This window comes from Parasteatoda tepidariorum, chromosome 8, assembly GCF_043381705.1.
Source record: "Parasteatoda tepidariorum isolate YZ-2023 chromosome 8, CAS_Ptep_4.0, whole genome shotgun sequence".
Lineage (NCBI taxonomy): Eukaryota > Metazoa > Arthropoda > Arachnida > Araneae > Theridiidae > Parasteatoda > Parasteatoda tepidariorum.
In genome coordinates this window covers 7,343,134-7,359,713 of record NC_092211.1, presented here as the reverse complement: position 1 = coordinate 7,359,713, position 16,580 = coordinate 7,343,134, and the positions used below count along the sequence as shown (strand labels likewise).

The following is a 16,580-nucleotide window of genomic DNA, read 5'->3' as shown; positions in this document are numbered from 1 at the left end:
TAAAATTATTTAATATTTATTAATATAAATTTGGTTGTTAATCCTCTGAAAACAAAGCACTTCTATTAATAAAATAGCCAAGTAAGATCACACGCATGAAATAATACAAAAAATAACAATAAATGCAACAATAAAAACACTTTCCTTAGTTGGTAATTTAGATATATTAAGGAGAATTATATATATTATTAAGAAGAAAACTCTTAAAAATGAGATTCAGTTTTCACATGATTTCTGACGGTTAAATATCACAACATTAAAACTATTCAATGGTCGAAAATTAAAATGGTTTGATGATGGAATAAATGAAAAAATCATATTTGAGATTCTGTTTCCTTGATTATCCTGAGTTAATTTGGGTTAATACGCACTGAAAATTACAAGAAACCAGATCACAAGTTTTAAAAATTTTCAGGCTCTCCAGAAATTGCTGATATGCCCTTATTGTACTTTCTTTCCTAAAAAGTCCCGCTTTAATTAGCAATTTGTGGAGTTTTGATTAAAAAAGATTATTTTAGACAGAGTTCACCGGCAAAATATTGGACTAAAATCTGGAAAATTAAAGAATTGAGTCAACAACAGCTTAAATGAGATACCTTCTTTCTAAATAACAAAATCTTCATTTTACTTAAAGAATGGTGACTTGGAATGAAATGTTGTTGCTCAACAGTCAAACCCCGCTATAGAACGAAATGTTCGGGCCTGTGCTTTGCTATACACATTTTCTGTGCATATAGTGAACTAAAAAAAGGAGGAGCTTTCTTCTGTCTTCGACTGATTTTTAAAACCATCTATAGAGTGGAATGTAGCTATAAGCATTTTTTCTTGTTTGCCTCTTTTATCTCACTTTCCCATACCTAAACAAAGACCAACCCAGGCAAATGTATGGACACATTTTTCCCTGCATCAGATAAAGATTACTAATTTTTTACTAAGAGTCATAAAACAAAAAAGCAAGTTAACACATTTTTTGTTTGTCATTTTTGTATTTCTTTTTATGGGTCATTTATTTAAATAATCTATAACAAAAAGTTAGGAACCATTAGTTAAAATTAACGGATATAGTGAACCCTTGAAGGCTAGCGTGGTTTGACTATATTAAATTAATTTAAACAGATATAAACTAATAATCATTTATGTGGTGCTGAGGAAATTTAAGCAACCCACAAACCAAATAATTTGGTGATTAGCAAGTCTTGTCAAGTACTAAATAGAATATTCTGGGAATTGAGCTACCTAATTAAAATAAAGATGCCTGAAATGATACTTGTGTATGATTCGTTTTTTCATTGCTTTTTAAAATAAAGGAGCAATAATTTTTTTTTTATATCCGTCGGTTTTTGGGTTTACGACTACTGATGTTCAACACTCTAGCCACGTAATTTTGAATCAATCCAGAAGACAAAGAAGCTCCTGGATCAGTACCCCCAGAGATCTGATTTGTCATGGTAACATGGAGGACTTGGTGACTCGACAGATTTAACATGCATTAGTCACCATTTACTACATGAGGAGTTTTCGGCCAGCGGGTATCGAACCCACCTCTTAGACTTGGACCTAGTGCTCTACCAACTAGGCTACCCCGGCTAAAAAGGTATAATATTGACTAATTTTATTTATATTTTCTTTAAAATAAAAAATGAAATTTCGTGAAGATGACAAATGGCCAGACAAAATTTGCTAAATACTAAAAGTTTTTGGGAGCTCACAGCGACCTCCCATTTCGGCGACCCTGCTCTACTTTAAGGGGGCTTTTCAAAAACATTTTAAGTTTTAGAATTTAGATTATGTAAAAACAACAATACACCACAATAAATTATTAAAATTTCAGACAGACTAACTGGGAATAAGTTTTAGAATTTAGATTACGAAAGAACAACAATAATTAACTCGGAATAAGTTTTAGAATTTAGATTATGTAGAAACAACAATACACCACAATAAATTATTAAATTTTCCGTCAGACTAACTGGGAATATTTAAAATAGAACAATATTTTTTTTTGAGAATTCATTTTTCAATAATTTGGCACCCCTCTAAAGATGTGCCCAGGGATTTATGTCCTCTCTTGCCCCCCTGTTACCTACGCCACTGCTTCCGAGTTGCTTTCAAAATAACACTTCAAATTTCATGACAATTGTTGCATATTATGCTTAAAATTTGATACATAGGGAATTTTAGGGATTCTTATAGTCGTCAAAATAGAAAACTGCAATATTTTCCAGTTATGATGGACATTAAATATATTTGAAATGTTATACTCATAATTTCAAATAGCATTTAATTTATCAAAGACAGTTAAAAAGATTAATTTAAAATGGGAGTTCAGAATAAAAATAAACTGAACATTTTAGAACAAAAAAAGGTCTTAAACTGATTTCTATAAATGAGGCTTGCTTCATTATGTATCAGTAATACTTATTTAAATATTCAAGCCAGTGGCCCCCATCCCCCCCCCAAGCTCTTGGACGCATTCTTGGACAAATAAATTCCTTCCCCCCCAAACTATTCGTTTTATTTAGAGTAAAAATTCCCCCCCCCCAAGCTTTAAGTGGGCACATCGTGCGCCCACCTTCCCCCCTGATGGGGGCCCTTGTGCAAAATGGGGGCCCTGATGGGGGCCCTTGTGCTTGTCTGTGCAAAAACTCTATTGCAATAGAGATTTTTTTGTTGTTGTTGAAAACTTATGCAATTTTATGGAATTTTCTAAAATGTACAAAAAACCAGGAGAATTTTTATTAAACCAGGAGAAACTGGCAAAATCCAGTAATCTACAGGAGAATCCAGTACAGTTAGCAGCTATAGTAATGGAATGGGTTCAGTTTAAAAAGGGAAACATTTAATTTTTAAAGAAAAAAAATGTAAAAAAAAAAAAAAGAAAAAAAGAACATAGCTGAAAAGCAATTACAGTAGAGTCTCGGTAATTCAAGGTGGAAAGCACCGAGCCAACCTGGAACTTTTGAAAACTCGAGTTATCAAAAACTTAAAATGCAATAAATATTTAAATAAATGTAAACAAAACAATTTTTAAATTTTAATGCATCATTAAAAAATACATTATAGTTAAAGAAAATTCACTTATATTAGAGGGTACATTAAGCCAAGTTATAATATTCATTACAGTACTGCTTACCTGATTATCCCGAGAAAACTCAGGCGTAGCAGAATTTGTCAGTACGTTTCGGTTTATTTATTACGTTTTTACTTGGCCAGAAGCAAATAATAATAAAAATAATAAAAATTTTGCTAACTTCCTATTGTGAATGGAAGTTTGCAAAATTTAGTTTGGGGCGTTTTGCTGTTGGATTGTGCGATTGTATATACGAGGGTTGATGAATTTGCATAAAAAATGGCGTTTCTCTGGGGGGGGGTTTGGATCCCTTTGTGGTGTTTATCGTTTTAAAGATCCTCTCCCATGCATTCTATTGACCCCTGACTTGAGGGACACAGGAAGTATCCTACATTGGGGGTGGAGCGAAGGACTTTTTCTAGTGAGAAAAAGGATTTATTTTTAGTATTAGCTTGAACGAAGAATTAGCTGGACTAAGGGAGAGTATGAACTAGAAGGGAGCAGTAGAGCTTCGGAATTTAAATTTCATGTAGATTGTGTATATTTTCATATTTTATTTTTTAAGCATAATTAATCCTGAGATGACGAAATAAATACCTGCAAAATCCTTTGTCATCATTAAGCGGACTTACATAACAAACCAAATTTATGAAATGTCTCGCAAAGATAGAGTGAGAGGTTTCACAAAAACTATCATACAAAGACTAATATTCAACTTTTTTTCATTTGCCCGAGACTACTCGGAAAAGTAAATTAAATGTTTTTGCGCATTAAAAAATTTGAAATTTCAACTAAAAACTTGTGTATTACGTTTTGTTTTAGCTCCTAGTATTTATTAAAATAAAATAACGATTTAATTTTTTGCATTTTTTTTTCTTCAAACAAATTGTTAAGGGAAACAGTACTTTAAAATAATTGTCTAATATTTTTTGTTGAAACACACTATTCACAAGTTTCAGTATTAAACACACAATATTGTTTTTAAACATTCAGCCATATTAGTTGTCGTAAAATCATTCCATGTATTGTGCGTGCATTGGTTATTATTTGGGAGCAAGACTGACTTTTTTTTTACTAGTTGAAATTTATGGGTTGTTGTTAATTTACGTCGCACTAGAGCTACACAATGGGCTATTGGCGACGGTCTGGGAAACATCCCGGAGGATGATCCGAAGACATACCATCACAATTTTGATCCTCTGCGGAGGAGATGGCACCCCCGCTTCGGTAGCCCGACGACCTGAGCGCGAAGTCGAGCACTTTACGGTAGAACAGTTTAACGAGGACCAATACCGCACACCCTCGGTCCCTACGCAGACTGATCCAAGTGGTCACCCACCCGCACACTGACCGTAGCCAGTGATGCTTGACTTCGGTGATCTGCTGGGAACCGTGACTTAATGATCAGTCCACTGCGGGACTTGAAATTTATGGGAAACTCGAACAACTGAGAATCTACTGTATTAGAAATTAAAGAAAGGAGGTTCCTAAAATACAAAAAAAACTTGTAATCAATATTTGAGTGGAGTTTTTACTAAAATTTAGGAGATGGTGTTTGGCACTATATTTTCAGATCTTAGTTTCGGTGTAGGAAAATTATTAATCAATTTAAATAATTTAATCAATAATAATATTTTAGAAGCCAATGTTTGGCACTATATTTCCTGTATTTATCCTGTGCATGATTGGTATGGGGGTGGTCGGCCTGGTCTTGCTCTGATCAGGGCAAGCAATAGGCATGTCCAAACGGCGCTTGCCAGATTTAGAAGCGGACACACTCGATCCCAACGTCACATTGCGGACCTTAAAAGTCTATCCACCCTGCCCTAAGTGCCATGTGAACCAGTCTGCTCCTGCCCACATCCTATCATGCATTGGCTGCCAGAAGAGCCACCTAGTCTCCAACCCTGCTGCAATAGTACATGGCTTTGGGAGCTTTTTGGATGAGTTCATGGACTTGATTTAATGCTTCTGTTGGTCAAGTGGGCATAAGCAACAACAACAACAACACATTTTTAGATCTTAGTTTCAGTGAAGGAAAATTATGAACCAAATTAAATAATTTAATCAATAATAATATTACAGAAGCCAGTGTTTGGCACTAAATTTTCAGATCTTAGTCTCGGTGAAGGAAAATTAAGAATCAATTTAAATTATTTAACCAATAATAATAATATTTAGAGAGCGGGTGTTTGGCACTATATTTTCAGATCTGAGTTTCTGAAATATATATCCATGTATCTAGGTTAGTTTATAGATTTTCTGAAATATATTTAATCTTCAAATCTAGATTAATTAATTGATTTTCTGAAATATATTTTATCTTTATAACTACATTAATTTCTTGATTTTTCTGTTAGTCAACATTCGTTGCTATAGAAGGAGCGTGATAAAACTTTTGAAATTCACTCCAAAATACAAGAGAAAGTACGGTATGAGGACCCGTTCGTAACAAACTTGCTGTAGCGCCTTTGTAAAATCCAAAAACTCCTTCTTTAGCCATTATCTTCTGAATGCAATCAAACAACCCTGAATAAATAAGGCCTTTACCTTTACTGTCCACTCCTTGATTGTACATACGAGTGGACACAACGTCCAGTGGCGTCATGCACACAACAACTGCAACGCCACTTAACATGCTGGCAAATAGAGCACATAGCCAACTATTAGGCTTGAATACCTAGAAAATAAAAATATCAAGTTAGCCAGTACAAATTTCATAAAGAAAGAAAAAACAATATACATGTAATGCCACAATAGGCATTACATATTTCCCATGTGGCAGAATCGTGGCGATCCAGCGAAATTAACGTAGAACAGTACAGAGTTCTTGCAGAAACATCTTTCCTTTGTAAAGTTAAAAATTTTGATTTTCTTTCCTGCAGAAATTTTCGAAAGATTTTATCTTTTCTTCAAAACAATATTCAAATGATGCCTTTCTCGTGCATCTGAGTGGGGGAAAAAATGCTTGTGATCTCTCTATTCTCATTTGAGAATAATGGTAAATAAAGAAAAATTAAGTAAAAAATTTGGTTCCTTCTACATAAATTTCCATTCTATTACCCATCGGCCAAAAAGGTGTTGTTTTGGGTTTGATGATGTGCGCACCTTATTTAGACGTCATCATACTTTTTAACTGTGTTCAAGAGTAACAGTAAACAATGCACATGCGTTGTCATTGCATGCGTTGCTATGGCGACTGTTGCTGTTTGATAATTTTTTCATAACTCTTTTTCTCACTTTTAATTTTGTTATGCATTAAGTTGGTGACTTTATTTTTGAGATATGGGACCAGAGAGATCCCACAAATATTTGAGTAGTGAACAAAACAGAATTTCATAATTTTAACAATATTTTTATTTTCATTGTTTTAATTAAGAATCAGAAATTCTAACCAGCAGTTCAAACTGGATCGTTTTTAATACTAATTCAGGTGAATATCACACATAAAGAGGGTCCAAACTGATTGCCACGGTCCCAAAGGTTAGAGTTGAAGCAAGAAAAAAAACAATGCCAAGGATTATCTTACTGAGGCTGAAAAAGCCAAAGAACGTAGACCGGAATACCTTTTGACAACATATATTTTGCCAATGGGTAGCCTGTGATCACCTTTTGACGATCAAAAAAATTTTTTTAGAGAAAACATCCAAAGCCAATTTTGCCCATCAGGCTGTTTTTAATAGGAAATAATCCATAAAGTTTATTTTGTCCGGTTTTTTTTTTTTTTTTTTTTTTTTTTTTNAGTTGCTAAAATCCTATATTTTTAATACGATATTATTTATTACAACAACTGAATCTCGAATGCACGCATTTAGTAAACTTTTTTTGAAGAATCCGATTCGCGTGATTTAGCTGTCAATCTTTTTACGGTAGTTGCTGGTGAGGATTTAATGATTTTTTTTTAATGAAGATAATTTAAAAAAATGAAAAAAAGAAATAAATAGTGTGTCCCCCCCCAACAGAATTCGAGAATATCACCCATAATATTATAATAGGGGTGCACAACCTGCGGCCAATGCGGCCCTTCGACTACTGAAGTGCGGCCCGTGAGAGCTTCTAAACACAATGAATTTTTTTTTAAAAAATGGCAATTTTTAATCGCACTTTTAAGTCATCACGTTTCAACACAATCAATTTCAACAGATTCTTTAGTAAATGTATGTTTAACGCGCTTTGTTTAAGCCGATTTTATCGCAAATATAAATGATTTTTTTAAAACAGTTATTTCCGCTTTTCCACGCGATTTCGAAAAGGTCGAATTTTTATTATGATGCAAGTTTCAGATCACCCATTTAAATAATCACTTTTTGGTGCAGTTTACTTGTGACAATTTCATCTTAAATCTAAGTGATTTTTTTATCTTTTTTTTCGCAATTCTTTCTTTTTTTCAAAAAATTTTCTTCGACAGTTATTACTATGCGTTCCCATGTACTATAAAAAATTCCATTCATTCTATTACGACATGCAAATTTTAAATCGTGCATTTGACACGCTTTATTCGTGCTGAGTTCAGCATAAATATAAGAAATTTTTCCCNCTAAACTTTTCCACATGATTTTGACGATCCCGTTATTTAACTACGATGTTATTGCGGCACGTGATTGTTAATCGCGAAATTAATTAATCACTTTTTGATACGGTATTTCGGTGCAGTTTTATCGTAAATCCTAGTTATTTTTCCTTCATTTTTTTTTCCCCACAACGAATATTATTTGGTCGAATGTGCTAATGAATTGTGATTTGATCAAAAACCAAATATTCGGCAAAAAAAAAAAAGAAGAAAAATTGACTGAGCGCGGCACACGGGCCCAATAACAAAATCTTTTAGCAGCATAGTAACTCTGAAACTAAAATTTCAATGCTCAGAATAATATTTCCTGGAAAAACGTATTCATAAATTAACTCTAAAAAATAAGGCCAATCAAGAACGTTTTTGAAAATGTCGAAAAGCGAAACAGTGAACATAAAAATCAATCTAAATTTTTGAAAGAAAATTTTAAAGCTGAACATCTCAGTTTTCAAATTACCAGAAAAAGCAAAGATAAAAGAATTAAGTCAACATAAATGATATTAAAAATTACCGTGTTATAATAAAAACGTCTAAAAGAAGGATTTTTTTTAGTTAAAGAAAATAAAAAGTTAGAAAAAACGTTCTTAATTTTTTAAATGAAAATCTTAAGCTGAAAATCTCAATTTAAATTTTTCTCATTGCCATAATGTTAGAAGAAAAAAAATTGCTATAATATAAATTTTATTAGTCACTTCATTTTTAAAAAAAATGCTCATTCATAATAAAAATGCCTAAAAAAAGAAAAACAGAAAAAAGTAATTTTTCTCAGTTCCTGAAACAAAACTTTAATACTGAATATCACACTTTTCTATGATACTGGTTACTATATTATAGTACAGGGAAAGAGTGATAATAAATTAATAGTATGAGACATTCTGTTAAAATGCTAGATTATAATAAAAACAGCAAAAAATGTCAAAAAAATCCTTCTCGATTCTTAAAGTATCGAAAAAATGACAAAATTGACTTGTCTGATTATAATTTTTTTTTTAAAATTAATAACTATAAAAATTCAAAAATAAAAAAAAACTTTAAAAAATACATTTCTAAAAAATATTCTGCCGAATATTTGACTGATCATTCAACCAACTGAATTTCTCACAGAAGGGCCAAATACTCGTTACATCCCTAATTTAAATGCAATGTTATTGAAACTTGAGAAATTCATAAAATGACGAAAAACTTTAATTTTTAAACTGCTCACTGTTTGTAGTTTAGATTTCAATTTTTGTTGCTTAAGTGATCTTTTTCGATAAAAAAAAGGAAAATGTTTACGATACAAAAAAATATAATAATTAATAAAATAAAATAATAAAGTACATTTTAAAATAAGCATTGAATTTTATCTTGAACTATCACAGTTTTGNTAGATATTTGTTTAGGCTTTTGTTTAAAACCTATAAATTTTCTTCAATTAAAATATTTAATTTGAATTTATATTACTTAATTATGACTAAACTTTTTCCTACTTTCATTCTGTGGACATTGCAGTTTTTTTTTATTTATTAGAATTTAATTCTAAAATGAATTTTGGTATTGCATGATATGATTAAAAAAAACAAAAAAACATTTCTTTTCTTCAATGTTTATTTATTTTGATAAATCTATTGTTCATATGATAAAAATAGCAATTTTTTTTTGTAAGAAAAAAAAAGTATAATCTTTTTTATTTTTGAAGGAATTCTAATAATGGAACACCTTTAATTTTTTACAAATATGTTTATTGATAAAAAAAATGGAGTGCTATTGTTTAAATAAACATTACTACATTTGTCATCAACATGTCTAAATACATGTGCGGCCCTTCGTTAGCCAACTTGTTGTGCAAGTGGCTCTTCACTCAAAAAGGTTGTGCACCCCTATGTTAGAATAAAAAATATAAATATTACGTATTCAAAAAAAAATTCTTTTGTCAAAAAAGTTTTATGTTGAAGCTTTTATTACTTTAAATCAGTAACATGTTATCATTAAAAGTACTTTGGAGAAAGATATTATTAATATTAGAAATGCAGAAAGCCTGAAAAAATTCTGCCAAGGGGTATATTTCCTAGCTTTCAATATTTTTTTAATCATGCTTAACCGAATTTTAATTTAATTAAAACAATAATTTAACCCTTATCACATTTCATAAAAAGCAAACGTAAAATACTTTACACTTTTCGTAACAATGTTACAGCTAACTTTTTATTTTAATACTAATGTAAGACTCATTAATTTACAGTCGCAACTAAATCGATAACAAAAATCTATTTATAATTCTTTATTTCTTACCACAAAAATGNCTCACTGTTTGTAGTTTAGATTTCAATTTTTTGTTGCTTAAGTGATCTTTTTCGATAAAAAAAAGGAAAATGTTTACGATACAAAAAAATATAATAATTAAAAAAATAAAATAATAAAGTACATTATAAAATAAGCATTGAATTTTATCTTGAGCTATAACAGTTTTGTTTTTATTTTAGGCTTTTGTCTAAAACCTATAAATTTTCTTCAATTAAAATACTTAATTTGAATTTATATTACTTAATTATAACTAAACTTTTTCCTACTTTCATTCTGTGGACATTGCAGTTTTCTTTTATTTATTAGAATTTAATTCTAAAATAAATTTTGGTATTGCATGATATGATTAAAAAAAAAAAAAAACATTTCTTTTCTTCAATGTTTATTTATTTTGATAAATCTATTGTTCATATGATAAAAATAGCAATTTTTTTTTGTAAAAAAAAAAAGTATAATCTTTTTTATTTTTGAAGGAATTCTAATAATGGAACACCTTTAATTTTTTACAAATATGTTTATTGATAAAAAAAATGGAGTGCTATTGTTTAAATAAACATTACTACATTTGTCATCAACATGTCTAAATACATGTGCGGCCCTTCGTTAGCCAACTTGTTGTGCAAGTGGCTCTTCACTCGAAAAGGTTGTGCACCCCTATGTTAGAATAAAAAATATAAATATTACGTATTCAAAAAAAAATTCTTTTGTCAAAAAAGTTTTATGTTGAAGCTTTTATTACTTTAAATCAGTAACATGTTATCATTAAAAGTACTTTGGAGAAAGATATTATTAATATTAGAAATGCAGAAAGCCTGAAAAAATTCTGCCAAGGGGTATATTTCCTAGCTTTCAATATTTTTTTAATCATGCTTAACCGAATTTTAATTTAATTAAAACAATAATTTAACCCTTATCACATTTCATAAAAAGCAAACGTAAAATACTTTACACTTTTCGTAACAATGTTACAGCTAACTTTTTATTTTAATACTAATGTAAGACTCATTAATTTACAGTCGCAACTAAATCGATAACAAAAATCTATTTATAATTCTTTATTTCTTACCACAAAAATGTTTCAGATACATGATTATACTAATTCTCAGAGCCTTTTGGAATAAAAAGTTATTCCATGCTCAATTAAAAACAATTATATATATATTTTTGTAAACACAGCACTTTTGTTATTTCAAGTTAGTAACATACATATTTGTTATTATTAAAAGTATGTTGAAGAAAAATATTAGTGCTAGAGAGTTTTGTCGCAGAAAAGCCAAAAAAAAATCTGTCACAAGCTTCAGCTATTAGTGTACACAACAAAATGGCTCTTGCTTAAAAAAACAACCCTTGTAATAACTAAAAATGAGGAATTACTTACTTGAAGTTCATCGATGAAAGATTTTGCATTTGAAAATGTGGCCAATTGAGCGGCTGAACCAAATGTTACTCTCGACATAGCAGCACTCGCTCCCCGCCACAAGGCGAAGAATCCATAACCTTTGACAACATTTTTAAAAGCTCTCAGCATTCCCTCGTGTTTATGCTGAAACCCAACAGCAATAGTGGATGACGCTTGTATTTGAGTTTTAACCTATTTTGAAAAGAAGAATTAACTCTCATTCATTATTAAAAGCATGGGGAGATTTCTGTATCATGATCTGTGGCAGAATAATCAACAAGCAACTTCCTGAGCGAAAGCGGCCTGAGAGAAACTTTAAAAAAACATCACAGAAGGGGACTAACTCAAAGATATAACTCGTAGCCACCACTAGAAAAACATCTACTTGTTTTTATTTTTTTTTAAAAATTGCAAGTTTAAAATTTATTTGGCACCTTGGCAATTGTAGTTGGTACTACAGATCACAAATACAAAAGTTGAAACAATAGCTGAAATCTTTGAGTCTTACTGTTCTTTTTTCCCCTCTTTACATTAGCTGGATGGCCACTCTTGTGTCAGCTATTTTGGGCTAACTATACTTATTTTAATTGAGGGAAACTTACTTAAATAATGCTATAGTAAATGAAATAGTTTATCATTTACTATAGCATTTACTGAATATCCCAGAAATGGCTAGGAGCCATACCCCTTCAGTGATTTTTTATCTTCCTGCAGGCCACTGTGTGGAAATTGCCAAGACTTGGCGATTACTTTGGCTAGATCAAAATACGCAAATCTTCCTATCACACAAAACTTGGCAATTATTTTGGTGTAAATACTGATATGGAGATGTGATTACCATGTAGAAAGGACTTCCAACTAAAGCACCAAGGCAGCCAGCTGAAGCACCAGCAGCTATACTACGAAGGAAACTGATGCCATCCTTCGAATCAATGACACCACTCTTCTGCATAAAATCAAACGATCCCAAACGAACACCATTCATACAGAATTGGTACCACAAAGCAGGAACAAGACCTTTTTGGAGAGCTAGGATTCCATCACTTTTAGCTATCACATAAAAAGCTTGGAATGCGTTCTTATAGTGCTTAGTATAAACTCCGCGATTTTGAAGTTCTCCTTGTAGCTGCAAACGTGTTTTAACCACTTCTAAAGGATTGGTGAAAAACCCAGCACAACACGCAGCGATTCCTCCAATCGCGAATTCCATAGTTGCAATTGAAAATCACTAAAAAAAAACTCGACGTTATGTTATCAGATCAAAATAACCAACAAATACGTGTTGCGTTTGTGCATATATTACTCTTCAATAAAATCCTTAGCATACAAGTCATAAATTTAACAACACTGAAATAATGCTGCATTTTTTTTTCCAACTTATTATAGCCCTAATGAAGTGAGACACAAATCAAGACATCTTTCTAAAAGAACAGATAAAACACGAGAGGACTACACATCAATCACAATTAGCTCATATCCGACCTCCACCGCTGAAATGGATGTAAACAAATAAAGATGATGAAATAGAACACAATTACGGTCCCGATTATTTAATTTTGCTACTCTTAACCAAGAAATCAAAATACGAAGAAACCGGCGCCACTCAGTCAGGAAATCTTATTGGCTAATTTTATCATCATTAACATCGTTATCGCTTAATCGTTGTTTATGTTTATTAGATTTGGCTATTTCGTTTTTTTTTTTTAATTTTTATTTTGCTGTGCTTTTTGAATTATTTTTGGAGTTTATCAATTCGTATCGTCATTTCTCAATCGACATTTACCAATACCTCCCAGAAAAAAGAAGCACAGGTTATCGAACATACCCAGAAAGCATACAATCTTGCGTCGGAATTTTCCTTTTGTCACGAAGGGGATATTTCCATATCGTGATCTGTCGCACCAACTACAAACGCCAAGGTGCCAAATAAATTTTTAAATTGCGAATTAAAAAAAAACGTGTAGATGTTTGTTCGGAGGTGACTGAGAGTTATAACTTTTCGAGTTGCCCAATTTCTGTGATTTTTTTTCTCGATTATTCTGCCACAGATCACGATACGAAATCTCCTCTCACAAAAACTTTTGAACTAAAAACCTTGTATCGATATAGCTGTTGTTGTAGTTGTAGTTAATTTACGTCGCACTAAAGCTGCATAATGGGCTATGGGCGACAGTCTGGGAAACATCCCCGAGGATGATCCGAAGACAAGCCATCACAATTTTGATCCTCTGCAGAGGGGATGCCACCCCCACTTCGGTAGCCTAACGACCTGCACACGAAGTCGAGCACTTTACAGTAGAACAGTTTAACAAGGACCCATACCGCACCCCCTCGATCCCTACGCAGACTGATCCAAGTTTTCTCCCACCCGCACACTGACCGCAGCCAGTGATACTTGACTTCGGTGATCTTCTGGGAACCGTGTCTTAACGATCAGTCCACTGCGGGACAATAAAGGGAAAATATAGCAATTTCAAACCTTTCATCCTAGAAGGATAACAGATGATTTTTAAAGATTTTTAAGAAATACTGTCACTTTGGTTTTTTTAAAAAAAGCGAATGGTTTACCTTGTTTTAGTATTTTATCATGGTTTTCATGATAAGGTAAACAGAAATATTAAGCGAAAAGCTTTTTCCACGGGAAGCGAAATAATGCAAACACTAACCTTTTCGCAAAAATATTAATAAGCAATAAAAAAAAAACTTCATTCAAGGAAGAGCAAATAAACGAACACAATACCTAATATTTTTTATAGTTTTCAATGATCCTGCTAAACTACAATACAAAAAACTTCTTTTAAAATTTTTATACAATCACCGATTGGATCTAAAAAGTAAGGAATACATTTCTTGTAGTTGAGCTTTTTATGCGGGATACAGCGCAAAATGCGTCTTTATGAAAATGATCACAGATTTAATAAAAAAAAAGCGTGTTAAAGAAAAATGGAGTGGGTTCAAGTTTTAAACATTTATTTATTTATTTCAAATGGCAGAGGAGAATTGACATGTTAAAAAGCAAAAACACAGGAACAAAACAAGAAAGTAAAAAGTCATTTCCTCAGGAGTGCTCTTGCTTCCCAATATTGTTCGGTAGACGACGACCCGTGGAGGGCCCTGCAGCACAGGATGTGGCTGCCATCCAAAACAACCCCCTCTCATGCACAGAGAACAATAGGGATCAGGTGCCAGCCCTAAACGAAACAAGTGCGCGGCTAGGCAGTCATGTCAGGTATATAGTCGAAACTGAGCCACCGCTTCGCAGCGCGGCCAGTCTGGAATGGTGTTCTGTCGAAGATCTCTCCACACTTTGTTTTTTAGCCTTTCTGACAATTGATGATGGAAATCCTTATTGACTTTTGATCTAATAATCCCTTTTAAAGTTGAGAAGGGGACTGGGCTACTAAGAGCCTGGAGAATTCTCGTGCCTCTCTTTGCCAAAGCATCAGCCCTCTCATTTCGTGCAATATCACAGTGCCCGGGAATCCATTGTAGGGCTACAGTTCTGCCTAAATGGTGGAGTTTACGTATCGCATTCTGACATTTTAGAACGTCGCAATTGGAAGGGCAATGTATAGATTCAATCGAGCAAAGCGCCGCCTTCGAGTCTGAAAGGATAAACACATTTGAAAAAGGCTCAATAAAACAAAAAAAACTGTTCGATTGCAATACGGATTGCAACAACTTCCCCGTCAAAAGCAACTCTATTGGCACCCACTGGGGCACCAAGGGAGAAGAGATTACAAAAGATATCAGCTCCAGCATTTGGTTGATCTGGATCGAAAGAGCCATCTGTAAAAACTCTCAACCAGAGTGGTTCCGGGTAACGGATTCCCATTGTCTCCAGCGCAGGAAGGTGGAGAGCAGCAGCAGACGTTTCTCTTTTGACAATGTCCTGTTCAAGAGAAAGCCTGACATTAATTTTTTGGTAGTCAAGAGGGCTCACCAGTTCCAGCAGACCTCCTAGTTGGGGCGGATCGATCCCAATCAATTGATCTTTGATGGTCTGAATAAATCCATTTTGAGTTTTTAAACTACGAGGAGTAAAACAAACTAAGGTAAACAACGTTTGAGAACACAAAAAATATTTATAAATGTAGACAGCTGCTTCGGATGCTCAAAGGGCAACCTTCATCAGTGCAACCGAAAGAAACATTTCTTTCTGTGAATGAATGAACTAAGGAAAAAGACTATTCCCCTCCCTCCCAGTAGAATAAAGCAGATTGAAAGAAAGAGAGAGAATTTTTCCACGGAATAAAGAGTTATAAAGAGTAACATATAAAACTAATAATTGCAGAAGCATGCCGTCATACAAGTTTGGGACAGTGAAGTCACGTCCAGAATAACATCTTAGCTGATATCACACCAGCAGAATCAAACATTATTGTCAATGAAAATTTCATGACAAGGTTGATTCACAAACGTTACGGGAAAAAAACACTATATATCTAGGTTTAAGATGATTTTCACCTAAAGAAAAGCTTAATTAAAGGATTTTTTCACGTTTGAAAAATTTAAGTCAACCTCATTTTAAAGATTTTTTCTGAAGGATGCCAAGGTTTACACGGTTTTTAACTAGTGTGGCGTAACTACCACAGCGAAAATTAAACACCAATTCATTAGTGTATAAGACGTGCTAACTTGATTTAATCTTGATAGATGAAGGTTGGCATTGTCGACAATACATTTTCCCAGATTAGGATAAAGTGGGCAGAATAGAGCAGATTGTCACAGACCTCATTTTAATGTTAGAAGTCTTAGAAGTTTTTGCTGAAGTTTTTTGCTGAATGAAAATAAACCTTTTTTTTTGTTATCTGGCTCCTTTTATTCTCTTGGTGGTGATCTGAGTTTTGTGTATTGGTCATGGGCTATAAGTGGCGTAGAGTAGCACTCCCTACCTATGGCAACTCTTGACATGCTTTCACCATAGCGTGTAGAGAGTCATAGGAGAAGAAAGTACGCCAGTTTCTCTCTTGATTTTCAAATGGATTAAAACTTTTCAAGTTAGGAAACTATATGGAATTGAAAACTACATTGAACACAGTTCTAAAAGAAAGTGCTGCAGAAATTTAAAAAAATACTTGTAACAATTAAATATGAAAGAAAAAAATTTAAGAATTATCGTTGCATATTCTTATACAATTGAGAGGAAAAGGGAGAGGATTAGGACATGGAACCAGTCTTCTCCCCAGATGGCGTATTCGAACGTTGCGATCGCTCGAATGGTCCCTAAAATTTGCTACCACACAAGCTATAAACTA

At 32.8% G+C, this 16,580-nt stretch overlaps 1 protein-coding gene across 1 annotated transcript; it reads right to left on the bottom strand.

Moving 5' to 3' along the window:
• Positions 1-3,012: 3,012 nt before the first annotated feature.
• Positions 3,013-12,854, bottom strand: LOC107453569 (solute carrier family 25 member 35). Its single transcript, XM_016070443.4, has 3 exons — positions 12,161-12,854; positions 11,302-11,514; positions 3,013-5,750 (listed from the first exon to the last, which is right to left on the bottom strand). The coding sequence occupies exons 1-3, from the start codon at positions 12,530-12,532 to the stop codon at positions 5,427-5,429; spliced, it is 909 nt and encodes a 302-aa protein (XP_015925929.2). The 5' UTR covers positions 12,533-12,854; the 3' UTR covers positions 3,013-5,426.
• Between the last annotated feature and the right edge of the window lie 3,726 nt (positions 12,855-16,580).

What these genes read in the sequence shown, in the direction of transcription:
- LOC107453569 (XM_016070443.4), bottom strand. Translation starts at nt 12,532, where the DNA reads ATGGAATTCGCGATTGGAGGAATCGCTGCGTGTTGTGCTGGGTTTTTC. An exon ending in TTGGAAGTCCTTTCTACATG is followed by an intron (nt 11,515 to 12,160) that starts GTAATCACATCT and finishes TTTTCAAAATAG; the next exon opens with GTTAAAACTCAAATACAAGC. An exon ending in CTTTCATCGATGAACTTCAA is followed by an intron (nt 5,751 to 11,301) that starts GTAAGTAATTCC and finishes TTTATTTTCTAG; the next exon opens with GTATTCAAGCCTAATAGTTG.